A 26789-nucleotide genomic window follows, 5' to 3' on the forward strand; every position below is an offset into this window, starting at 1 on the left:
GCCCAATGCAGGGCTCAAACTCACAAACTGCAAGATCACAACCTGAGCTGAAGTTGGACGCTTAACCACTGAGCCACCCGGGCTCCCCTAAATTATTATTTTAGAGAAAAACAGAGTGTGAGTGGGGGAGAGGGGCAGAGGGAAAGAGAGAGAGAATCTTAAGCAGGCTGTACACTCAGTGCAGAGCCTGATGCAGGGCTCGATCCCACAACCCCTAGGATCATGATCTGAGCCAAAATCAAGAGCTGGATGCTCAAACAACTGAGACATGCAGGTGCCCCACTACTGTTAGATTTAAATTTTGTTGCGAATTTGAAACCTATGCGAGGGTATTTCATAGTGGTATCATTTTGTATTTCATTAGTAAAAGTGATCATTTTGTCAGTTGGTTATTGACAATTTGATTTTCTACTTCTGTTGAATTGCCTGATTAATACGGTTTGCCTTTTTTTCTTTTTTTTGTGTGTGCAACGTTTATTTATTTTTGAGAGAGTGAGACAGAGAGACAGAGCACGAGTGGGGGAGGAGCAGAGAGAGAAGGAGACACAGAATCTGAAGCAGAATCCAAGCTCTGAGCTGTGAGTACAGAGCCCAACACGGGACTCGAGGTCAGCACAGAGACCAAGGCGGGGCTCGAACTCATGAACCTCATGAATGGCGGGATCATGGCCTGAGCAGAAGTTGGATGCCTAATCGACTGAGCTACCCAGGCGCGGCCCCCCGCCCCCCTGCTCCTGCCACCTTTTAATGGACTGGTTTTTTTCTTATTCACATATAGGACATGTTTATATAATGGATAATAATACTTTGTTAGTTATATGAGATGCAGATATCTTTCCTGCTACATGTAGTCTTTTAGGGATCCAGGCTGACAGGCCACCTTGAGTTTATGTTCTTTATGGTGGCCCTGGGGATTACCACTATGGTTAGTCATAAAAGAGAAAAGCAAGGAGGATGGTGCTTAAATTTTTTATTTTTCATGTATGGCAATGGCATATGTCACTTCCATTTGTATTCCACTCTGAGGAACACTGACCTATGCTCACACCCAGGGGCCAGGGAGGTTGGGAGACATTGATTGAGTACTTAAAAAAGGAGAGAATAGTTTTGGTGAATAGTTAGCAGTCTAATAGCCTTTAACTGTTTTTTTTCTTTTTTCTTTTTCTTTTTACGTGGCCCTTTATGGTTTTAGCATCAGGTTTATTGTCCTCATAAAATAGTTGTGAGTTATTTCCTTGTTTTTTTTATTCTCTGGAACAGTTTGTGTAAGACAAGAATTATTTGTTCTCTGATTGTTTGGTAGCACTTTCTTATAAATCTTTCAGACCTCAGAGAAGACTATTTTTTGGAGGAACATTTTAAACTTCTGATTCAATTTGCTCAATGGTTATATTTCAGGTTTTCTATTTGTTCTTGGCAAGTCATTTTTTTCATACAAAAATTGTATATTTTGCCTAATTTTTTTTACTTCTTGACTTACAATTGCTTTTAGGTGTTTGCCCCTTATCTTTTTTCCTTGCTGAATCTTACTATTTGTTTATCTGGTGTTTTGCTACTTTAGCAGCATCCTATATTTTTGTAAGTAGATTTTAAATGATCATTGTTACAAATGTCTGTTAATTTTCGTATTTAATTCACTTCTGACCCACAATTTACTTAGAAACTATTTTAAATTTCTTAATATATATATTATTTTAGTTGTATTTTATTAATAATTTATCATTTAATTGCATTATGATTGGAAAGCTTGGTACTGATTCTTTGGCAAGGCAAGAAATCATGGCTGTTAGGAGTATACGTCTAGTAGGAATTGTGCATGAGGACAACCAAATAATCTTAGCTAATGGAAAAAGACTCTTCTTTACAAAAGAATGACAGCTGATACTGATATAGAAGAAATGGCAAAACTAGACGATTGCCATTTTGCAACCCTTATAGAAATTACTGATTGAAACTAGGATCATCCATGGATGTTGAAATTATTAGGTTGTGATGATAGGAGACAAGATGACAATGAATCCATTGCCAAGATGCTCTGCCTGTTATTTGTTGGGAGGAAAAGGTAAACCATAGCATTGCAATAGCAAACTGGATATCACCACTTTAACTCAGGGACTAATCTTAGCATCCATTTTTAGTCAACAGCCAGACATTATGTGCTTCCTGTATATGCTGCAGTGGGAAGCACACAGCATCGCCAATGATGTATTCTTGCTAAGAATATTTAACCTGCACCTAAACAAGTTTTAGAGCTAAATTTTGGTATTTAGGAAACACAAAGGGCAGAGGGAAAAATTAAAACAATATCAAAAGAAAGAATTAGGCAAATCTAGAAGTGGGATATTCAAGTCTTCAGCATTTTAATGACATGAGAAAAGTAATGGAAGGGCTTTATTAAAATGAGACACTAAAGAGACAGAAAAATGCAATGCAATGGTGTGTGGTCTTTGATTAGATCTTGGTTTGAATAACACAATTGCAAAAGATGTGCTGGTGACAATCAGGAAAATTATGATATCAACTGGGTACCAGGAGCATCTGGCTGGCTCAGGCAGCAGAGATGTGACTCTTGATCTTGGGGTCATGAGTTCAAGCCCCACAATGGGAGTAGAGCTTACCTGGAAATAATAAGGTACTATATGCTAGTAAGGGAATTACTGTTAATTTTATTGGTAATAATGATTGTATTGTGGTCATGCAGGAAAATTATTTGGAGTGAAACATTGTAATGTCTCTATTTTACTTCAAAATATCTAAACCTACCATTCTCTTCCTTAGCAAAGAAAAAGACAACTGTTCTGATTTATTTCCTACAGAATAAAATCCAAATTTATTCTTGTGATATGAAAAAAATAATGCTTCAAATCTGGTCACAATTTACATCTTTAGTCACTTGTTCTCATACAGCTCATGTTCTGGCCTCACTAAATGTTTTTGTTTTATACCATTAGCTATTTTTTCCTCATCAAAATGTCCTTTCCTTCCTTTCCCAAATAACTGAAAAAGTTGATTCCCACGTGTATGTGCACATTTGCATATGCATGCTCACCAAAACCAATGTAAGACATTTTTAATCCAAGTATTGGCCATTATAAATGTGTAAAATATAAACTGGAAGAAAACATATCTATCATGAAGAAGAGCCAGGGAATCAAACTGAGTTGTTAAGAGGGCTAACTATAAGTGTTCTCTGTCTTTTAGGAAAAAGAAAAATAGTAAAAGAAATATGACCAAATAGCAAAATTTATTAATTTATGGTGTTGAGAATTCGTTCTTGTGTGTATCTTATAACATTTTCTCCCTAAGAGAAGGAAAGTGAATGTCTGCAGACTGCATTAGTTTGAACCCCAGTCTTCCAGTTTATCATTTGATGATCTGGGACAATTTTCTTAATTTCTTTGAGCCTAAGTTTCTTCATCTTAAAAACAGGGCTAATCATAGTACCTGTCTGAGTAGGGTTGTTGTGAAGATTAAACAAATTAATACATGTGAAGCACTAAAGTATTCAGCCAGCACCTGGCATGAGGTAAGCACCTAGTAAATATGAGATACTGTGTGTTGAGACCTGCTTTGTGGCTGAGTTCCTTATCAGTTTTGGTAAACTGTGTGCCTGAATAAAATGCTTGCTTTATAATTATTGGTAACAGGTATACACACACATTTGACTGAGCTTGTTAATTATGTTCAGATCTTTCACATTCTTTGTAATTTTTCATTTGCTTAATCTTTCAATAGAGAGATGTGCTATGGTCACCTATGATGGATTTGTCAATTTATCCACATAATTCTGTTAGTTTTTAATACATACATTTGAGGCTATATTACTGGGTGCATGAAAATTGTAATTGTTTTGGGGCACCGAGTGGCTCAGTTGGTTAATCTGACTCTTGATTTCAGCTCAGGTCATGATTTCACAGTTCTTAGGTTCAAGCCCCGCATCAGGCTCTGCGCTGACAGATTCTCTTGTCAGCTTGGGATTCTCTGTCTCCCTCGCTCTCTGCCCCTCTCCAATTCATGCTCTCTCTTTCTGAAAAATAAACATTCAAAAAAATTTTTTTAATTGTTTTATTTTTGTGGTTATTTGTTCCTTTAATTATGGGATGCCTACTTCCTTTTATATCTTGTAACACTTGATTTCTTTGAGGGGCCTATTTTAATATGGCTTCTTCAGTTTTCTTTTGGTAGGTATTTGTAGAATATATCTTCATTCTTTTATTTTCAATTTTTTTAAGTTGTTGGCTTTAATGTCTTACAGGCTTATAAAAATATGGTTGGATTTGTTTTTTTATTCTGATTATCTCTGTGTTTCTATAGGTAAGTTCAATTACAGTTATTATGTTTCCTGATATATTTGTATAAATTTCTACCATCTTTGTGTGTATGTGTGTGATTTCTATTTATACTGATTTTCTCTGGTTCTTTTCACCTTTTATTTATTTTTAAAATCTCCTTGTGGATTGAAGAAGTATTTGCTGTTCTCCTTTGAACATCACGGTCTTTAGAATGCCTTAACTCCAGTTCCTCTCTACCCATTTGTTGTTGTTTTCTAATATTTTAGTTCTCCTTAAAATAGTAATTATTATTATTATTGTTGGTTTTTAAACTCCCATTATTTATCATCATTATTTTTTATATTTATATAGTCAGTATTTGTTTAAATTTATCCACTTTCTTCCAAGTTTCTTTGCTCATGGTTCTTTCTTGTATCTTGATACTTCTAGAAGAACATCTAGAAATTCTCTTCGTTAGTGGTAATACATTTGTCTTAAAATGTCTTTAATTTACTCTTATTCTTGAATAAGTATTATAGCTGTGAATACATTTCTAGTACAGCTATTTTCTCTTAGCCCTTTGATGTTATTACTGTATTGCCTTCTGGCTTCTATTATTGGTATTAAGAAATCTGCTGACACTCTAATTGTAGATAATTGTCCTTTCTAGATAGTTCTTGTTTTCTCTTTTCTCTCTGGTTTTACATAGAATTGTTTTAATTTTTTTGCACTTATTCTTCAGAGTTTTTACAAGCATATGTTTGAATTTCTCTTGCTATAGCTCTATTTTTATTTATCTTATTCCATTCTTTTTTTTTTTTTTTTTAAGTAGGCTCCATGCCCAGTGTGGGACTTAAACTCATGACTCTGAGATGAAGATTTGCACACTCTACCAACTGAGGCAGCCAGGGGCCCCTATCCTATTCCATTCTTATCTTACCTCCTGAATATGACCATTCATATTTGCTATCAATTATGAAAAGTTCTTAGCCATTATCACTTTAAATATTGCTTTTCTATTCTTTTGCTTTGTTTTCTAATTTCTGAATACCCATTAGATGTGTATTGCACCTTGCTCTTCTAACTTCTGCTCTTATATCTCTGTGCTGCATTCTAATTTCCTCAGATCTATCTTCTACTTTGCTAATTCTTTCTTCAGCTGTGTCCAATCTGCTAATTAATTTACTCCTTCAGGGTTTTTAAAATTAATCACTTAATGAAATGAAAAACTGCTCACGTGGCAGTTCAGGTGTTCCTAATTGAAAGAAGACAATGTTAACAGAATAAAAGCAATGATCAGATAAGGCCATTCCGTGTTGGTGTTTGGAACAAGACAGAAAGAAAGATACTCTGCAGCCATAAAAATAACTAAACATCCTACTATTTTTTTTAACAATTGTAAATATTTATTCACCCAACATGGAAGCACCCAAATACATAAAGCAACTGTTAACAAACATAAAGGAAGAAATTGATAGTGATACAATAAGAGTTGGGGTAAACATCCTACTCTTGATGAATATGAGTGACTACTGCTTTTTTCCAAATGATAACTCTAGCCCAACTTTCATACTCCTGTTTCTTAGATAAAAATTACCAAGATACTCAAGCACCAAATTTCATCCACTTTTTGACAGTATCTAATTCAGAACTGACACTTGCCTTCTTAAACCTTGCTTAGAATCACCCAGTTCAAGGACAAATCCTGTAATAAATCCCTCCCATAATTTCTGTGATGTACATTCTCCTTTATTGCAGCAAGCTAGATAAAGCTAGCTTTTTTGGCTGTAGGTGTGTTCCTGGTCAACCTACTGAGCCACTCAGACGCCCTTATTTTTGCTAATTTTTATCTGAGAGGGATTATTTCTCTGTGTGTTTTATAATTTCCAGTTGTAACTCCATCTTCATTTTGAGATTCCTTCCAGAGTAAATTTTTGTTGTTTCTGTCAGGTACACTGGAAATGCTACCATTTTTATGCCAATTTTTTTTTATCAGTTTATTTTCTTGGTTGGATTTTACATAGAGTACAAACTCCCTTTTTAAGTATGTTTGATGATACTTGACAAATGCATACATTTGTGTAACCACTACCACAGTGAAACTATAGAACATTTCCATCACCCAAAAACTTCCCAAGCAAACCCAACTTTTAAGATACTATGTCAGTTTGGGAATTTTTGGACCATGTAGGTAGTATCAGTATACATGTGAAGTCCCTAACTTCATGAGGCTTAGGTTTAGAGATAACTTTTCCGAAGAGATTTTTTTATTAACTCTGAATCTTCCTATTTGTCTTCCTGTTTGTGGTAGGAAGACTTTCAGTGCGGTGTAGCTTTTTGACTATCTGGCATTTTGTAGGCATCTTAGTTACATCTTCCTTCCTGGTATGGCCACATGTTCTCATATTCTGTCTCTGATGGGTATTAAACTCGAACATCGTGATTAACAAGACCTACGATGCTGCTGTCCCAGTTTCAGCTGCCAGTTTACTACTCTGATTTATAGTGCCTCACTCCTCCCCTTTTTTGATTAATACATTTTGTTGAAGTGCAAGTTACATATGGTAAAGTACATAGATCATAAATAGATAGCTCAATACCTTTTCACAAGAGAACATACCTATGTAACAAGTACCCAGAAAAAGAAAAAGAACATTGCTAGAAATCTTTTAGTATCCTTTCCAAACACTATCTCCTCCCAAAGAGTATCCTTATTCTGCCATCTAACCTCATAGATTAATTTTGTACATTTTTGAACTTTATATAATTGTAATCATACAGCATATACTCTTTTGTGTCTGGCTTCCTTCACCAAGCAACTCATGTTGCTTCATTCATGTAGCTATAGTTTGCTCATTCACATTGCTGTGTATTATTCCATTGCATGAATATAACAGGATTTATATTGTAGGTGGACATTTGGGTTATTTCTAGTTTTCCTCTTTGCTTTGGAGCCTGGGATTTCCCTTTACTTTTTTTCTAGTTCTGTATTTAGTACCATTTAAGAAGCATTTCTAGGTCAGCAATTCAATATGATCTGTGTCAAGACAAATTTTAGGTTTTGTAGGTTGTCAAATCTCCAGACATATAAATCATGTTTCATTTTTTGTTGAAATTCTTACTTGATTCTCATCCAATTTACTTTAGCTGATGACATATTTCTTTTGTCTGCCATTTGTATAAATGGTTTGTTTCCTTTGAACCAATAATGACTGAACACAAACAGGAGGCTAGAGATCATATATATAATTAATCTTGTAGTCATGGTCTCTTGCCAGGGTGGGATGCTGGATAGCAAGACTAGTTTGACATCAATTAGTGTAAAATATTGAAAAAGCCAATAGTATTAAGTGTGGATGTGGTTCTTTGGGTCCAGGATCTCCTGGTTAGTTGACACTGGAAATATGAGTTGAGAAGAAGTCTCTCTTGATGGCTCTGTGGTATGTAATCAATGTGTTGCTAGAAAAGCCACTCCAAAGTGGATCTGCTTTTGCCCTGCAAAAGTAATTGTTCTACTAGATTAGTGGTTCTCACTTTTGTCTCCAGGGGATATTTGGTAATGTCTGAAGACATTTTTGGTTAGCATGCTATTGGAATCTAGTGGGTGGAGGCCAGGGATGCTGCTAAACATCCTGCAGTGCACAGGACAACCCCCTCCGAACCCCAACCCGAACAAAGGATTTTCCAGACCCACGTGTCAATAGTGCCAAGGTTATGAAGCCCTGAGCTAGACTCTGAGACCATAGATAGCCTCTAAATCAAAGCTATATTTCAATAAGCAAGCTATATTTCAATATCAACTACATTTCAAGAAATGATAACACCACAGTGGCTCATTATTCTATGATTCTATCCAAATTCTGGCACTCCATAATAGCCATCTTATACCTAGCTCATTCCAATTCTTTTCAAAACTGTAACAATGGAGCCTGCAACCACCAAATCCATTCAGAGTTTGAATGAAATTACTAGTATGTGACAGTAACGTAACTAGATATGTACAGCAATTTATTTATAGCAATAAAAAATTAAACAAAATTTCCCTATGATTTATGGCATTATTTTAGTTTTACTATTTGAAAGTTCAAGGCCATAGGGTAGATCAACTGCACAAATAGCATTAGACAAAGAAAGATTTTGACATTGTGCCTTGCAGTTAGACTATAAGGTATTTTTTCCTTTGTTGTTACATTTTGCAGCTTGACTTTAGGGCAAAGGTAAATTTCATTAATTCTCCAACGGAAGTGATTATCTAAATTTGTCTCTTCTTCCTCCAGGCAGCACACACTGCCATCTATTCTTCTGATTCATTTCCCCTAGATAGCTGAGAAGGAGTTTTATAATGATATTATTGGTTTTGTAACTAGTGTTTCCATTGTAATGCTATTACTGAACCAATGTTGTGATAAATGGTCTGTTTATAAGGGGAATCACTTTTACAAGAAGTAGAAAATTAGACACGCTTCTGCTTTGCAATAACAATAAAAACCACAGTGAAAAAATATTCCCCAGTTTATTCCCATCTGTATCAGCAGGGAAGCTTTAGAAGATGGCTTTCCCCCAAAGTCTTCTAAACACAATTACTGCCTACAAATACCATGTCAAAATGCAGTTTTCTTCCACATCCTATTCAAGACCAATACATTTTTAAGCTTATCACAATGTGGGCCCTTTAAGAAAGTCAGGCACTTTAAACCCCACCCCTATGCTGACTTGAAGGAGTCCGTCGGTCTTTCTGAAGCAGTTAGTTGGTGATAAAGCTAAGAGAGCCGACTTGCCCCTTGCTCTGCCTGGAAGGAATGTTTCTGTTGCAATAAGCTCTAAAAGTGGAAGTTTTAAGATAGTATGGGATAGGAAACAATAGGAACTTGTGAAGTATGGAAGCCAGACCTGCTCTAAGATTCTATCACGCTGCTGAATAAAGCGGAAAGAATGCTGTTAAATCTGAGTTTCTCCCTGTGGTGCTGCTCCCTGCGAGCTTTACTCTTCCATTTCACCCAGCAAGTGAGTTTTCCAGAAGCCGTTTCTAATTTAATGAGCTGCTGGTCTCATGTACCAGATCCCCAGAAAGAAAAGTGAGGGAGAGAAATAAGTTTCAATGAAAATTACACTGGATCGCTTCTAACAATTTACATTGGCTATATTTCTTAAGAGCAAAGCCAATTCTTTTTCTTCTTTTCTCCTGCCACACCAACAATGACTAAGTTCAGAAGTCCTTTAGCACTAAAAAATAACTAGGAGAAATCTGGGGGTTAATTGCAGTTGGCATTTCTCAGCTCTCTGCCAGAAGCAGCCATTTTGGTAAAAGATGATGTCATTTGGAACACTTGGGGTTTTAGTTTATTCCGAGGTACCAGTTTCCATTAGCCACAGAATAACAGCTTAATCATTAGATCAAATTTAGGTTTAAAGATAACAGAGGAGTAGGAATAAAAATCATTAAATTCCACCTCTTTATCCTTCATAGCACATTATAAACTTTTCCAAAAGTTCAAAGCAATAGAAAATTTTCACACCTTTTTTTTTTTTCTTTCCTATTTTCTGTTTCCAAGTGTTTGTTCTTCCCTTGACTAAGCTTGGTAATAACTAGCCTGGTCAGTTTCACTTTCCAATTTTTATACATAAGTGAAAGCTGTTTTGTGTCAACAGTTTAAAGATGTTTAGAATCGTCTCACCTGCTGGGCGGATTTCCTGCAAGCCTTTCTTTGGGAGAGAAGAGGGGGAATAAAAGGTTATTTAGAATTTCTTATGCTTCAAAACTAGAACACTGAGTTAGATCACATCAGAGTAATTAATGCTTTATTTTTAACCTATTAAAGTTTTCTGGAAGTGGGCAAGAGGGTGATGGTTATGCTGTATTCCCACTTAATCATCATTATTTGTACAGCATAATGCTTTGTCTGCAGTTACCTTAGAAAACTGGCACTTAAAGAGATGGGTTTTAATCCACAGAAAGTGTTTCTTTTTTCTTTTTGGATTAGATAAACGCTAGTCTCTTAATCCTATTGCGTGACACGTCCTGGCACTGTTCTCAAAATGTGAAGAGAAAAAGAAAAGAAAGTTGCACCTTGTTTAAAGATTGAGCGCAGTGTGGTTTATGAGATTATTAGGAGGAGGAGCAAAGAGAGTGGCATGTCTCTTCCGCAAATTCTTAACGAGGTTAACCTGTGGCTGCTGTTGTTTCACCCCACTCGGGCTCCTGGCAGGGGAACTTTCTGTTCTCTTAGCGCTATCCTAGGCTTCCCAGTTGAGCTCTCCGAGAAGATAAAACTCAAAGGGCTGCGTGTATGTTTCAAACAGACAGAGGGAGACAGGAGCACACGCAGTCGGCGGAAGACGGGGCCACGGCCCGGCCACGGCTGAATGCGGGAGCCGGCGTGACCTTTCCACGTGTCCCCGACACCTGCGAGGCTAGCGGGGCACCGGGTTTCCTTTTCCCGGGAGCCGGCGCGAGCCCGGAAGAGGCTGGGCGTCTGGGGGCTTAGGTCGGGGGGCCGGGAGGCCCTCCTTCGGAACACGTGCGGCCAGCGCGCAGCTGGTGCGAGGGCTGACCTGGCCTTCCCGCCCCGGCTGGGCCCGCGAGTCCCTGGCCCGCCGGCAGGCGCCGGGAGGCGGGCCGCGGAGGTGGCGGCGGGCGGGTCCCGGAGCTTTCGGCCAGCTCTTTAGGGCGGCCTAGCGAGCGCGCCAGGCCCGGCTGGAGCGAGCCCCAGTGCAGTACTGCCCGAGCCCGGGCGGGGTCTCTGTTCTCTGGCAGAGGAGGTCCCTTGGCAGCGGGAAGCTCCCTCTCTTTCTCTCGCCGCCGCTCGGAGTCTGCGCCCTGCTGCCAGGCGCCCAGCTCGGCGCTCCCCTGTGCTCGCCCGGCGCCCACTCATTCGCAGCCCGGCCTTCGTCGCCGCCGCCTCCCTGCTCCTCCTCCTCCTCCTCCTCCTTTCCCCAGCCCGCCGCGGCCATGGCGGACAGCGCCAGCGAGAGCGACACGGACGGGGCGGGGGGCAACAGCAGCAGCTCGGCCGCCATGCAGTCGTCCTGCTCATCGACCTCGGGCGGCGGCGGTGGTGGTGGTGGCGGCGGGGGAGGCGGCGGCGGTGGGAAGTCGGGGGGCATTGTCATCTCGCCGTTCCGCCTGGAGGAGCTCACCAACCGCCTGGCCTCGCTGCAGCAGGAGAACAAGGTGCTGAAGATCGAGCTGGAGACCTACAAACTCAAGTGCAAGGCGCTGCAGGAGGAAAACCGCGACCTGCGCAAAGCCAGCGTGACCATCGTGAGTTGCTCCCCCGGGGGGCGCGCCGCGGCGCCGACCTCCGCCCGCCTCCGGGAGAGGTTGCACCTGGACCGGGCAGCCCCCGAACTCCCCGAGCCTTCCGGGGACCTGCAGCGAGCACACTCTGCCAAGAACTGCTGGCCCCTGGAGGGTCGGGGAGAGGGAGGTGTCCCTTTGGGGCCACGCGAGTCTGGCCTCCCTCAGGGGTCAGGCCCCTCGCGGGGTGCGGGAGAAAGCTGCTGGGACAACCACCCACATTCTCTTTTCGCCACTGGGGAGGAGGCCCCTCCCGGGCAGTGCTGGAGACTGGTGGCGTGGCTGGGGGGCGGGGTGGGACTTTTTTTTTTTTTTTTTTTTCCAGTCACAGCGTGCCTGAGGTGTACGTCCAGAATCCGGGGACCCCTAGGCTGTGGGAGAGGGAGGAAGCCGGATTAGGTTCCGGGGGCCTGCCTTAGGGTGCGGGGGCTGCGTAGCTGGGCTGGGCACTTCGCTGGCATCTGTACGGCGCTAGCTTGATCGCCCGGGGAGGGGGCGGGAGAGAGTGGCTGGGAATCCGGGAAGTGGAGTTTTCTGGCCAGGATTGAGAGGGAAGGGCGGGTACCGGAGCTGATGCTCCCACCTCCGTTGGAAGTCCTTTCCTTGGTTCGGGTTGAGTGTAGGGGGTGCCAGCGGCAGTGCACAGCCTGGGGAATGCAGCATCTTACACTAAACCTGGACAGAGTGAAGGGTGTGCAGCTTGGACAGCCTGAAACCGTGAAGGGTATCGACTGACTCCTTTTCCCTTGCGGAGGAGGATGTACGTGTGTTTGCTTCATTGGTGGTGGAGTGTCTAGGGATATTTAGCCTCTGAGTCCAGATACTTGATGAGAGAACAGACTGTTCTGTTTCCACCTGGCGCCCGAGGCTCACCCGAAGAGGGTAAGATTAGGTGTGTAGTCTCCCTCCTAGCGAAGCAGGCGGTTAGAAAGGCCACTATAGCCGTGATGAGGCGAAACATAACTGGAAAAAGTACACCGTGTGCTCTCACCTAATATCCCTGCCAGCTAGCCACATCATTAACATGCAGAATCCCCATACAGACAACTCTATTCAGATCAAAACAGTTTCCCAGCCAGGAGCTGAGAAGAAAATGTCAAAAAATCAAGGGCATAAATTACCATAGTTGCTGCACCATAGCTGATGAGACTGAACCTTCAGATGGAGAAAAAAGCATGAATTTGGGAATGGATCAAAGATGACAGTCTGGAAATGAAACGGGGCAAGTTTAGGATGCCCCTGTGCCAGAAAAAGTCTTCAGCAGAGAAGTGAGTGTGTATGTGTGAGTGGGTGTGTATGCTCCCTCAGTGCTAGCTCATACATGGGACCTGGATGGCATTCTGAATTTGCTTAAGAAGCAGATTTCCACCAAAGTTTCAGTGTGATTGGCAGCCTAAATAGAAATTGATTATAGAAAGACACTTTGCATGCTCAAATCCAGTCCTGGTGAATGGAATGGGAACAACATTCACGCATTTCCAGACTGTCAAGTTCTTGAAGTGCCCTTTTGGTAGGAAGAGGGAGGAATTTGCAGAGGCAGCCACTTCCAAGCCTTCTTTAGCTTTCTTGGCCGAGAGAGAGGTCTCTGCTGAGTGGGGGTTTGAGAAGAGGGGGAAGTTGGTGGAAGCAGTTTATTTAAGGTTTGAGTTAGTAAATGAGAGGGTTAGTCTCTTGGAGAATGTGAACCATAGAAAGTAGTAAAACTTATATGAAACAGAATCTCTAGCCTCTTGTATACAGTGAGCAATTCAGGCTGTTTTTGTTTGTTTGGGAGAGAGGATTAGGGGTGGAGATACTGTGAAAGGGTATCTGTTTGACAGTTGACCGTATTATAAGTAGGTCTGTAAATTATACACAAACATGTTGGCTTCACATGGACAAATGTGTTCATTCCTGGTGCATAAGATCGGAGGCCTTCTGAACACTTGGTTTGACGAGTGTGTGACGTGGTAGCTTTATTTCTTAGCACTTACCCTCAGCTAAAACTGACACCCCACCAGATATACTTTGTGAAATGTGGCCGTACTGAGTAGAGTTTTAATACTGTTTTAGATGACAGCCTACAAGTACCTTTTGGTACTCAGTTCTTCTTTGATCTCTAATTCATACTTTCAAGGAAACAAAAATGCTTGTGGTTTACCTGGTTCCTTAGTATTTGACAGGTGTTATTAAGGCAAATGCAGAGAAGAGTTCTTTTAAGCTTCTGAGAATTTTGGACCCAGGTTGTGTTGAAGTGGGCTTGACCTCTCATGTATGCAATATGGGAGGAGAGATGTGTGTGACTGTGTGAAATGGGTCTGTGGGTGTAAGGAGCCCATTGAACAATACTGTGTCGTAGTTTCTGTCAAGGTTAAGCTGGACAACTCCTAACAACTCTAAGTTAAACATAGCCCTTATTAGTAGCTGCCTAGAAAGTTTGTGATAAGGCCTATATTCAATTCAATGAAGGCCTTGCTAGATTTTTCATATTTTAGTTAATTTAAAGGGAAGATGGTGTCATAATCCTATTACTTGCTCTCCTGGCTCTTATTAGTTCCTTTACTTACAATATTAACTTTAATATTCTTGAGCACTAAAGGTGATTGTGAGTGTCTTTCCTTTTCCCTGCATATATGTCCAGGAAGGTACACTGCTAATCAGCCACACTGTGGAAGAGTGTGGCTCTTTTTTTTTTTTTTTTTTTTTTTAGCAGCTTATTTTTTTAGAGTAGTTTTAGGTTTGCAGCAAAATTGAGGGGAAAGTACAGAGATTTCTCATATATTCCTTGTCCTTCCCCTCCCCCATTATCAACACTCCCCACCAGAGTGGTGCATTTGTTCCAACTGATGAACCAACTTTGACCCATCATAATCACCCAAAGTCCTTAGTTTACATTAGGGTTCATCTTGGTGTTTGTACATTCTGTGGGTTTGGACAAATGTATAATGACACATATCTACTATTGTAGTATCCTGCAGAGTAGACCAAGTACTTTAAAACTCCTCTGTGCTTTGCCTTCTCATCCCTCCCTAACCTAGCACCCACTGATCTTTTTTTACTGTCTTCATAGTAATCCATTAACCTGTGAAGGACTTAGTTGTTTCCAAGTTTTGGCAATTAAGAGTAGAGCTGCACCAGACATCTGTGTGCAGGGCTTTGTGTGGACAGAAGATTTCAGCTGTTTTGAGTAAATACCAAAGAGTGCAATTACTGGATTGTATGGTTAGAGTATTTTTGTTAAGCAACGGCTCAATGGTCTTTCCAAAGTGGCTGTACCATGTTGCATTCCTACCAGGAGTGAGTGAGCATTCCTGTTGATCCACATACTTGCCAGCTTTTGCTGTTGTCATTGTTTTGGATTTTGGCCATTCTGATAGGTGTGTAGGTACCTCATTGTTGTGCCCTCTTTTAAAAACCCGTCCAAAGGCTAGTAGAAATCTTAACTAGTGATCATTTCTGTGTATTTTGGTATATAAATGCTTACTTGGATCAAGCTACCTATTTAATAAAGGACTGGTTTCATGGGTCCCTGTTCTCAGCATCTGTATGATAAAGTTAAACATTATCTCTAGGGAAGAATCAGCTGGATGAGGCCTTTCATCCATGTGTCCAAGTGCCTGGTGCATCTGGGAGTCACGAGCTTGCCCCTAGTATGTTTTACTTGGGGCTTACGTGAAGAGTGGAATGTTTTGAGTGATTATCCAATTTCTCCCAGTAAATCAGCAGTGGAACCAGGATGCTGATTATAGCTCATAATTTCTTCTTTGGCGTGGAGAAAGTACACAAAAAACAAATGCTCAGTCTGTTGAATAGCTTTTATATGTTAGGCTAGATTTATCCTGCTTTTATTGTGGGTGAAAATGTAATTGGAGATGATCTGATTCATTGTAGTAAGAGATGTCCAGGGGTGGTGGTCTCTGAGATGAGGAAATGCTATAATGGGCGTTAGTTGGATGGTTTTACAGTTCTAGATGAGCTGGTAGTATTCTCAGTATAAGTGGAGCTTTCACCTGGCATGGCTGGTCTCTAAGGCGTATGCCTTTTCTAGACTGGTTCAGACCTAATAGCATGTGTCTGGTTTGAAAATAAAGGCCTAGTATTTGAGTATCTTTCTCTAACTATAAAGTTAGTTCTTTATTCTAGAACTTTAGGGAAATACAGAAATACAAAGGAATTTTGAAGTTACAGTAGAAAAACAGGTTTGTATGCATGATTAGAAAGCCTGGCTATTTTAAACATCAACAGTGTAATGGTTTCATTAACCAATAAAATCTTCCATATAGTAAATGTTGTGGATTTGGGGTTATTTACTCTGGAAGCTTAATACACTATTTTCCGTTTTTAAGACTTAATTTTGGCAGACTCTGAAGCTGTCAGATTGACATTGCCCTTGTAAAGAGGTGTGGTGTATGTCTTTTTTTGTTGTTGTTAAAATTTTTTTTTTCCCCGCTTAGATTCTTAATGGAAAACACCCAGCTTTAGACAGAACTTTGAGAACGTCTGACCTCACAGTTAGGTCTAATTGTACATGGTTCAGTTTTGTTACAAAGGCTATATGGTTAGCTTTCTTCTGCAGTTGAAATTCTTCATGTTGATGTCTCTTCTGTTTCATGTAATGTAATTGTATTTGATTAAAAAAACACAGAATGTTAGAGGAGATTGTGACAGTCTTTTGCAGTGTTCCTTTTGTTTTGCTGGGGTGGGAGAATCACCAGTACCTGGTTTTCAGTGACTCTTGTTCAAGACCAAAGACACTGGCCTACAGCAAAAATCTGAAACTAGTCATTGCCTGTTTAAAAACATTCAGTGGCTCTCCATTACCCTCTGGATCCAGGTAAACTTTCTGTGGTTTACCAGGCCCTTCTTGCTCTGGCCCCTGCTTGCTTCACACACCTACCCCTCAACGTCTAGAAGCTCTCACTTGGTTGAACTGCTAGTTGCTGGAATTTCAATAGGTCTCTCTGACTCCTCTGGGATAGACTTCCTGCCCTTAATCCTATCCCTGACTCCTCCCTTCCCTTTTACCTCGTAAATCCTAGTAGACTATACTACCTTTTCCACCCCCACCCCAGTGCACATGCCACTGCCTCTGTACCAGCCACACAGTGGGCTTTGTGCCCATTCATGTGCTCCCACAGGACCCATCTGTCACTCCCTCTACCACCCCATCACATAGGTGCCCCTCAGCAGGGGTATACATTCTTCCAGGGGCAGATTTTGCTTTGTTCACTCCCATTTCTCAGTGCCTGGCATGTGGTAGATACTCAAGGGTATGTTGAGTTGACTCAGGAGGCCCTGGGTACTGCAGTGGTTGTTGTTTTGTGCCCATTCTGTCTTGACCTTGTACTAATAGGGTCACTCTCCTGCTGCATGTGTTCTGAACAACAGCACATATGGGTTTCACAGGGGTTGGTTAAAGAGGCTAGATGGATGAATGAATACAGTGTATACTTTGGGGGACCATTACAATCAATGCAACCCAAGCTCTTGTTTTCTAAGGGTGGGTGAGGTTATAGGTTACCTTGTAGCTATATCTAGATGTTCAAGATACACTTCACCTCTGAAAGGGGGACAAAGTGTCTTCAGTTTCACCTTTCCAAGGATTTTTGAGCCAGGCTTTTAGGGGGAAAATGTGGTTCTGTTGGCATGTTCAGATTTACCACTTCAGTTTTGGTAATGGTGACAGATCATTTCAGTGTTTTCTCATGACTTTCGTTAGTTTTGAAATGCCCCACAGCTGCCTCTGGGAAACAATGTGCTATCGTGCATCTCTGCAAGTACCCGTGACCTGAAGCTCTATTTGGGGAAGTATCTGCAAAGGAGATTGGGAGACTTGGCTGAATCCTTGTAGATGTCCATGGGAGGCTTGCAGGGTGGAGTTGCAGGGGCTTGGTAATGGTGTCACACACAGTGTGCTTGCATTTCTTCTTTTTTTTTTTCTTTTTTTCAACGTTTATTTTTGAGACAGAGAGAGACAGAGCTTGAACGGGGAGGGGCAGAGAGAGAGGGAGACACAGAATCGGAAACAGGCTCCAGGCTCCGAGCCATCAGCCCAGAGCCTGACGCGGGGCTCGAACTCCCGGACCGCGAGATCGTGACCTGGCTGAAGTCGGACGCTTAACCGACTGCGCCACCCAGGCGCCCCTGCATTTCTTCTTAAATGCCTTGCAGCGATCGTTGCATTTACACCTAGAAATGCTCATCTGACCTTTTCAACTACAGCCAGGCTGAACCAGGAGTAACCTTCCTCTTCCTCTTTCCCTCCCATACTTCTTCCCTCAGTGGGTAGGTGTTGCTTTTTGTTTTCAATCACAATGCAGGTGCTTTTAGATAGATTGAATTATTGTCAAAGCTGGTGAAGTCAGTGTTCACAGGTTCAGTGTGTTCTTGCTTGGTGGTGGTTGAAATTTTTTGATAGGGAAACTAATGCTCTGGAAAATGTTTCTAATCATCAGGATCTCAGAGTGGTGTTAACTTGCAAACTCTTCCTTCCCCAATATTGTCAAATTTTCTTATCTTTCATGGCTGTGAAACTCACAGCTGTGAGTTTTATTTCAGTGTTCACTCCAGTAAATTACAAACCTTACTTTGCAGAGGTGTTCTCATTTAGGTGAGAAGAATGTTCAAAAAAGGCTAATTGTTTGATTTATGGTTTATTTAGAAATAACCCACCCCCTTATTATTGGTCCCTAGCTCTAATGTATGGGGTACAGTTTAGTGATTAAAATTCATTATAATACTTATTTAATGATGGGAAATTTTCTGTGATTTCTTCCCCCTTTTGCCTTGTCAGTAAGGCACAAAATGGTATGTGAGGAGTACAGCCTGAAAAATAGGCACGATTCAACCTCCCAGTACTTCTCGGAGTACTGGCCTCCTGGGTGCCAGTGCTCTGAAGCACTCAGAAGCAGTGTAAGGGCTTCTCTAGCAGCTTCCCAAGCATTACACTGGACTTCCTAACAGCTTGGCCCTGGCTTGCTGATGTAGCGAACTCAGCAGAGGAGCAGCCATTCCCTCTCCAGCACTTTCCAGTCCAGAGAGTGGTGAAGTGCAGGTGCAAGCAAGAAAGGAGGTTCAGCAGACTCTTGCAGGGGTTCCAGGGAGGGCTATGTCACCCTCTTTGTCTTGTTGAGTCCCTTCAAGGGAAATGATGTGCCCTCTTCACTCACAGTTTAATTAGCTTGTAGTTGGTTTTATAAGGCCAAGATGGGGAGAACGGGTTGCTCAGTTTGTCTATGTTGAGGTGGTACTGGTAGGTTTTTGTTTGTTTTTAATTTTCTTTTTTGTTTTTGTGGTGATTGAAAAGAAATGCCACTGAAGTCTTAATTTTATAATTTGCATCTGCTGGTAGATTGAAATGATCTAGGTGGTTTTTCCTCTGTTCCTGTTATGCCCTGAGGCCCACCCACATTCCTTTCATGGAATACTGTTGGATGGATCGAATTTCCTAAGTCTTTAATCCCAAACCATGTGAAAGTAAAGACTTCATACAGTAAAGTTAATTAGAGATACTAGTTTATGGGCAATTCCAAATTCCAGGTTTTTTTTTTTTTTTTTTTTTGGTTTTTTTTTTTTTAAGCAGTGTTGATTGACGGGATAATCTTCCATGCATCTGTTCCAGATCAGACCAGCCTCCTGTGGGTGCCAGGTGTGTGTCCAGGGTGATCTGGCTAATACCCTCCAGGGCATCTCAGGGCACTTCGGATCAAATGAGGCCACTTGGTACTGAGGAGCAGAGTTAGGATATTTAGCCAGACATTGGTCATGATTCAAAAAAGTTTTCCATAGAAGGAAAGAGGAAAGTGACAGAGTGAAAACAACATGGAAGTCTGTATGAGCTAAGGAAAGTTCTTCGAAATCTAGTACCTGCAGTAGATGAAACACTTCATGTGTTGATTTCCTAAGCAAAGAGTCTTTTTTGTGCAGTTGGCTTTTTGTGACTGAATTAGAAAGGTTAAAATAGTCTTGAGAAAAATAATTTATTTGGTGTTTAATTATAGAAAGAGCTTCTCAACTTGTGACATTATTTTCATGTAAGTGGTGATTGTTTTTCTGTTATCCTAATATACCAACTCAAATAATAACTTTTATTCTATTGAGATTTTTGTTTTTGGTGGTTTTTTTTTTTTTTTTTTTTTTTTTTTTTGGTCTTCACTAGACAGGCCTTAATTTATCTAAACAAAGACATTTGCTGAGAGTCAAAACATTGTGTCTCTGCTTCATTTAGGAGCTTCTGATTATAGAAACACTAAAATTTGAGGAGAAAAAAATTGGCTAGATGCTTTTAACATCTTTGCTAACCAGAGTACAATTTAAACATATACACCATAGTGGCGCCTGGGTGGCGCAGTCGGTTAATCGTCTGACTTCAGCTCAGGTCATGATCTTGCAGTTTGTGAGTTCGAGCCCACTCAGGATCAGTGCTGACAGCAGGGAGCTTGCTTGGGGTTCTCTCTCTCCCTCTCTCTCTTTGCCCCTCCCCCCCCATACACTTTTCAAAATAAATAAATAAACATTAAAAAAATACAGTAAAATATACACAACATTAAGTTACCAGTTTAACCATAAGTGTACAATCCAGTGGCATTAAGTGCATTCACAGTGTTGTGCAACCATTACCATTATCCATTTCCAGAACTTACTATCCCAAACAGAAACTGTCTCTATTAAATAATACCTCCTCATTTCCCTTTACCTCTAGGCCCTAATAACCTCTATTCTTAGTGACTTAAAAATTACTTTAAAAAATTTTTTAAAGGAAAAGTTTATAGTGATCTACAAAAGCAGCTAGCTGTTTTTTATTATCCTGGTGTTAAAGTTATGAATTGGGACTGAAAAGATTTTATTTTATTTTTTCAACGTTTTTATTTATTTTTTTGGGACAGAGAGAGACAGAGCATGAACGGGGGAGGGGCAGAGAGAGAGGGAGACACAGAATCGGAAACAGGCTCCAGGCTCCGAGCCATCAGCCCAGAGCCCGACGCGGGGCTTGAACTCACGCACCGCGAGATCGTGACCTGGCTGAAGTTGGACGCTTAACTGACTGACCCACCCAGGCGCCCCAAGGGACTGAAAAGATTTTAAAGTGCTGTTGTTATCTTGCTCCATCTCCAGTTTTTATTGTTATTGGGGCTTTCCCTCATCTGGTTTTCTGTCATTCAGCAAACATGGATGGTACCCCAGCCCTGGGCTCAGCACTTTTTGTCCTACTTTGCATTTAGAGGAGGCACCCTCTCAAGAAGAACCTTGGGAGGGAGTAACCCACTGTCAGGGGACAGGACTTTGCCCTGACTCCTCATCAATCATGAGTGCTTTTTTTTTTTTTTTTAATTTAAATTTTGTATTTTTTAACATTAATTAACTTTTAAAAAGATTTTATTTTTAAGTGATGTCTACACCCAGCGTGGGACTCAACCCTGAGATCGAGTCGCATGCTTCACCTACTGAACTCCCCAGGCGCCCCTCTTTGTGTGTGTGTGTGTGTGTGTGTGTGTGTGTTGCAAGCATTTAATTTCCTTGATGGCATTTTGAATAGATCACAATTTAAGAAAGGTTGAAAAAACCCAAAAGATTGAAAAAATTAATTAACAATTCTTATTTACCAGCATTGCTCTATTTCCAAAGCAGATTGTGTTGCTGTGATAACAGCTAATATTCATGCAGCACTTACTGTGGGGTTAGGTACTGTTGGGAGGGATCTGCTTGTATTTTCTTATTTAACCCTTAGCACCATCCTGTGGGGTCAGTACTGCTGTAATGCATTGCTATGCAGGTTTAGGCTCAGAGAGGTTATATAACTTGCCAGCTTTCCAACGCAGGCCGCGGGTGGAGCGGGGGGCGGAATTTGAATGCAGGCCTGTCCTCAGAGCATAAGTGCAGGCTGCACAGCCTGGGGAGGGTGGGGTATAAGTCAATTTATGATCAGTTTTGTCTTTATTTTGTTGTGGGCGTTTTCCTCCTCGTTTTCTGCACTCCTGTTCCTTCAGTGAGAGCAGTCACGGCTGCCCTGTCACCACGACAAATTCCCGGGATGCCAGGCCTAAGGGAGTGTTTCCAGGGTAGCAGTCTCCCTGCCTTGGAAGAGAAATGGTGATGGGAGGGGGCAGCCTGTGGCCTATCCAGGGAACCCTGGTAGGTTGCCCCTGTGCTTATAACACAGCCATCTGGGCTCCCCTCTTCTCCCTCCCTTTGCTCCTGTCCCAGTCTGGAATCAGTCTCTTTGTACTTCTTTTATAACCTCTACTTAAAAATAGTCTGACAAGCGCAGTCATAGTGGATTTTTTTTCTTTTTTAAACAAACGTATTGATCACCTGCTGTATACTAGGCAATGTGCCATATATATCAGTGGGATGAGACAGCACTTGGGAAGTTGGTGAAGGGCCCCTGACTCAATCTGCAAGTGGGGACCGTAGTCCAGGCTGTGATTTTTAAGCTACAGCCTGAAGGATAAATGGAAGTTAATCTAGAGGAAGATGGGGGCAGAGGCGTGGCAAGAGGGGCATTCCTCCCTGACTCAGAACCTGAGTGTTGGGGAAAGGAGGCAAACTGGGGAGGAGAGCAGGACCCTGCTAGGCAAGCCTGGTGGCTGCCATTTCTGGCTCCCCTCCAGGAGCTGACTGCAGAAGGGGGGTGGGGAGGGGGCAGGGGAACAATAGGAACAGTTCTGTATTTTCATAATCTGCTCTGGCTGCTTAGTGCTGACATTTCTTCGTGTTTTCCTCCTAAGCTATTTGAAGGCATGTACTTTGTCATTTATCACCTGTGAGATGATCTGTCTTATTCCATGGTGGTAGCTACACGGTACTGTCTTTTACTGTGTGCCTGGTACATTTCAAAACGATTTTTGTGGGAACTCTAGCAACCCTTTGCCATCTCCACGTCTCGGAGGAAGAAATGAGGTGTAGGTGTCAGTGACACCTTGAGGGTCACAGTAAGTGGTAGAACAGGGATTTGAACATAGGCAATCTGAGGGTACCTCACATGCGACTGGTGCAGAAAAGTCCTGCCATTTGAAGGATCATTTTTCCCACAGCCTTGATGCTGTAGGAGATGCTCCGTAAACTTTGTGGGATTTGTTTTGGGGGTGCCCAGGTTTTCATAAACTCTAATGGAGTATGACAAGCTTACAGTGAAGTGCACAAGGTTTGAATGCACAAATTTATGCTGCATGAACTTACAAATGAATTCACCAGTGTCATCATCACCCTGCTCAAGCTACATGCTATTATCATTTCCTTCACCAACCTCCCCTGTCCTCTGTTCTAGTCCTCACACCCCAGAAAGTAACCTTGCACTGACTTCTGTCACTGTAGATTTGTTTTGCTTATTTTTAAACTTCCCATAAGTGGTTTTATACGGAACGTTTTTATTGCGTGTCTGGATTCTTTGCTTTGATATCCTAGTTTGTATATTTACTGATATTAAACAGTATCCCTGTTGTTGCATATAGAGGTAGGGTTTTTTAAAGCTGTGCAGTATCCCCATTTTGTGTGTCTGTGGAACTGTTCTGGCGTGTGCCCTCTGGGTCAGCCCACCCCTTCCCTCAGCAGTGCTCACTGGGCAGTGGGAAAGGAGGGTGGCACACCAGAGGATGCGAGGCCCTGCAGGACGTAGCTCCCAGTCATTGGAGGCTCCGGCCACCTTACTAGCTAAGTTACATTGCGTTCAGAGCCTGTGAACCTTGGTGGGCTTACTACCTTCTTTAGCATACCTCTATCCTACTGCTGTTGTAGGTGTAAAATGAGAGCATGCACATCAGAGTGTTTTGATAATTTGTGAACTGATATTCCTGTGGAGTATGGTATTTAGATTATTAGTACCCCCATACTTCCTATTGTTTTCCAAAATATATTTCAGAATCAAAACTTTTCTTCGTAAGATGGTGTTATCAAAATAACATCTGGAAAGCTGAGGGGGGAGGCGATTGAGGCCCCAAGCCCTGAGCTGTCTGGAGGCCTTAAGTTGGGGAGCTCTGCATCCTGGCTTTTTAGGGCCTGTGTTTCTCTGGCAGTTTGGGATGCCTGGGAACCTGGCCGATTTCCTAGGGTTTGGTGAGTCAGGAGTAAGCCAGCCTGTGTGGTGGCGTAAAAATAAAAGGAGAGCAAGAGGCAAACATGTTTCCTAAAAGAGATGCATTTTTCCTTGTAGGTCGGTTGTAGGGCTCTTTCCGTCATTTCTTGAAATAGGAGCCGACGTGTGCCTTTTCCTAGTTTTCTGTCTTTAGCACTGTGGGCAGCAGACAGTCAAAGCTTGCTTCTCTGTTTTGTGACTTCTGACCCTGTTTCAAGGGAGTGTGGATTCCAGAGGGTGGGCTTTGATGGCTGAGACACCAGTGCCACTCCTGTTTAGCTGCTGGTCTAAAGAACAGAAGCCAAAACATGAATGTCTTTGAAATGGACTGACTTTGCAGGTTTGCGGTTCCTGAATGATGAAGGACAGCTCCAGCTTGTGAGCCAGGACCAGTCTGTGGGAGGCCGGTAGTTTTCTGTCTGCAGGGGACTCCTCAAGTGACCTGTACTCTTTCTGTTGCCTCTGGATCTTTCTCTCTAGCAATAGAAATGGGACTTTTTGAAGGTTGAAGGAACATGCTTTTCACCAGGGCACGGTTGTGGTTTTATTGTCCCAGTGTGAAGGCTTTTGGTATAATGGAAGGGGGGCAAGGAGGACAGTTGGTATAATTCAGGGACTCAGCCAGCATTGTAAATAAGTTAAAGTAAGCCTTCTTGAACCCAGGAAAGCCCTTACTACTTTTGCTGAGGAGGTGTGGCCATAAGCCAAGACTGTTGGAGTCTTTTGGTCTGTCTCAGTCCCCCTCCCAAAGTACTTTGAATGCCTTCCCATTCTTTTTCAGGTAAGGGAGATTAGCACTAATGACTTTAATCCTTTATTTGGTTTGCTCTTGCTTGGCCCAGAGCCCTGTAGCTCTGGGTCATTGGAATTTCTGTTGGGTGATGTGAAAACACAATTGGAATTCACTTGTTAGTGCACAGATGAAAACCATTAGGCTTTGCCACACAGCACTGCCACAGTGTATTCTTTCTCTAGTTGTCACTTTCCTGTGGGTCCCACTGCTCACCTTTTTCGTTTTTATGCTCTCAATTTTATGTGTTGCAGAACAGCATTCTCCGCTAGGCCATATGTGTGGATTATCCCTCCTTTCAGTTTTATTCATAAGCTCCTTTGTTTTTCCACCCCAAGGTTCTTTGAGTGAACTTGATATAATGGAGAGAGATTTGGAAACCAGATAGGGTTGCCAGATTTGGCAAATAAAAACAGGATGAGGAACCATATTTGAATTTCGGATAAACAATGAATACTTTTTTAGTATATGTATGTTCCAAGTGTTGCATGGAACTAGGTATACTAAGAAATTATATGAAATGCAGATTTAATGACGCATCCTGTATTTTATCCGGCAGTCTTAAAACCCATAGGACTTAAAAATATCTCCATTTTGCTTCTTCCTGGTTCTGTGATCATTTGGCCTTTTATCTGACCCCAAAGACAACATGCCTTCTTTAAAAACAGATCATATTATCTTAGCTCTCAGGTTTGCCTCATGAATGAGGTGACTTCTGAAAGCCCTCAGGACACAGGCAGCACGTGACTTCCTTTTCCCTCTTTGTCCAGTTATTATGGATTGGCCCATCTTCTTTTTCTTTCACAAAGCCAACCCAGTGCCCTTTCCTTAGTGTGGCTTGTCGGGGTTTTCAGGACCTCAGCCCTTCTTCTTCCTCAACTACTCTGTTTGCTTTCACTTTTTCTGCCCTCCCACCACCCACGTATTTATTTGTTCCTCTCTGGAAGCCACCTTTGTGTGCCTCAGGTGTCCCTTCTCTTTGGCCATATGTTACCAACCCTCTCATTTCATTTCTCCTTTCCTTCTCAACCTGAGATGGCATGGGAAGAATGGGGCCTCTTGGCTTCTCACAGTTCCTGGGGCCAGGCGACGATCGCATATTATTTTGGGGCCTCAGTCTTCTCCTGTTCCCTGGGAAGGCTTGTTTAGGATTCAGGGATGACTCACTGGCAGCCTGCGTGTGGCCCACAGCGAGTGGTTTAGCTTTGGAGATTTAGAAGACTTCTGAAAGAGAATGTGGTGGGACAGGCACGGATGCTCTGGTTGTCTTGGGCATCACTTCTGCTGCTTCTCATGCCTACAGCAGCTGCACTTGCTTATTTCCTTCCTGTTCCGAAGGCACTTGGATTGGAGACCCTGGAGCTATGCTGTGGATAGTGACTGATGGCACTGTGCGCCTGTTTAATTGAGTTAGCTCCGGAAACAAAGCCACAGGGCACAACCGTGCCACTTTACAGGCTGAGGGAGCTGAGGTCTGGGGTCAGTCAGCTCGTAGGTGGTGGGGCCAGGACTTGGCAGCCTGTCCCTGGAGCCCCTGCTCTTAGCCACTGGGTTGTATTCCTGCAGCTATAAGGGTCTGTGAAATTTCTTGTAGGAGCTGGGAACATAGCACAGTTTTGTTTTTTAAATTCATAACCTTAGTCCTTGGCCTGTTGTCTGGGAAGTTGCTGTAATTCATGGGTGGTGAATCCGTAGAATCAGTTTCCTCTCAAAAGCATCCTTCTTTCTGTCCCTTAAAGATGTTTCTGAGAGTTTTCTTGTGACCTTCTTCTGACTTTTAAAAGATTATGAGGTATCCTTGGTGTTTATTTAACTCAGCCGATTTTGGATATCTACCAAGTGCTGGCTCTACGCTTGAGACGTCCTTTTAGGAGCACGGCGGGGTATGATGAATAACTGAGTGCATGGCCCTGAGCTAAGGGCATCGGAAGCCCAAGCAGACCTGGGGCCTGCTGTGAAGAGGCTGAGAGGCTGGGGGGAGAGACTGGTGAGAAAGCAGCGACCATGGCACAGTTGAAGGAAGATGGCGAGTCACCCATGCAGGGCTTACACAGTAAAGAGGAAACTGTGTGGAACGAGAGGAAGCGGATGTAATCCAGGGCCTGGTTGCCCCAGTAGGGGAGCTGTAGAGAAGACCACTCCTTGGGGGTACAGAGAGTTTGGAACAGCAGGATATCACTCCCATCCTCCTCTGGAGGACAGAGGGAGGAGGAAGTGTTATCAACCCAGGGGCAGGGGGCACCAAGAGAAAGCTGGAGCCAGCTGGGCCTTGAGACAGGAATGCTGCCTAGGGTGGATAAGAAGGGGAAGAACACCCCGATTCTCCCTTCTCCCAGCCTCCGGGCTCTTGCCAGTACCTCTGCTTGGCTACACCCAGGGGCA

General features: G+C 42.4%; 1 protein-coding gene across 1 annotated transcript in view; it reads left to right on the top strand.

The window, feature by feature from the left end:
- The first annotated feature begins 11035 nt into the window (after positions 1-11035).
- CCDC6 (coiled-coil domain containing 6) overlaps positions 11036-26789 on the top strand; it is a 104602-nt gene continuing 88848 nt past the window's right edge. The window contains 1 exon segment of the mRNA XM_030334345.1: positions 11036-11532. Within this exon segment, the coding sequence (XP_030190205.1) occupies positions 11221-11532 (312 nt within the window). The 5' untranslated portion in view covers positions 11036-11220.

This window comes from Lynx canadensis, chromosome D2 (assembly GCF_007474595.2).
Source record: "Lynx canadensis isolate LIC74 chromosome D2, mLynCan4.pri.v2, whole genome shotgun sequence".
In the NCBI taxonomy this organism is placed as follows: domain Eukaryota; kingdom Metazoa; phylum Chordata; class Mammalia; order Carnivora; family Felidae; genus Lynx; species Lynx canadensis.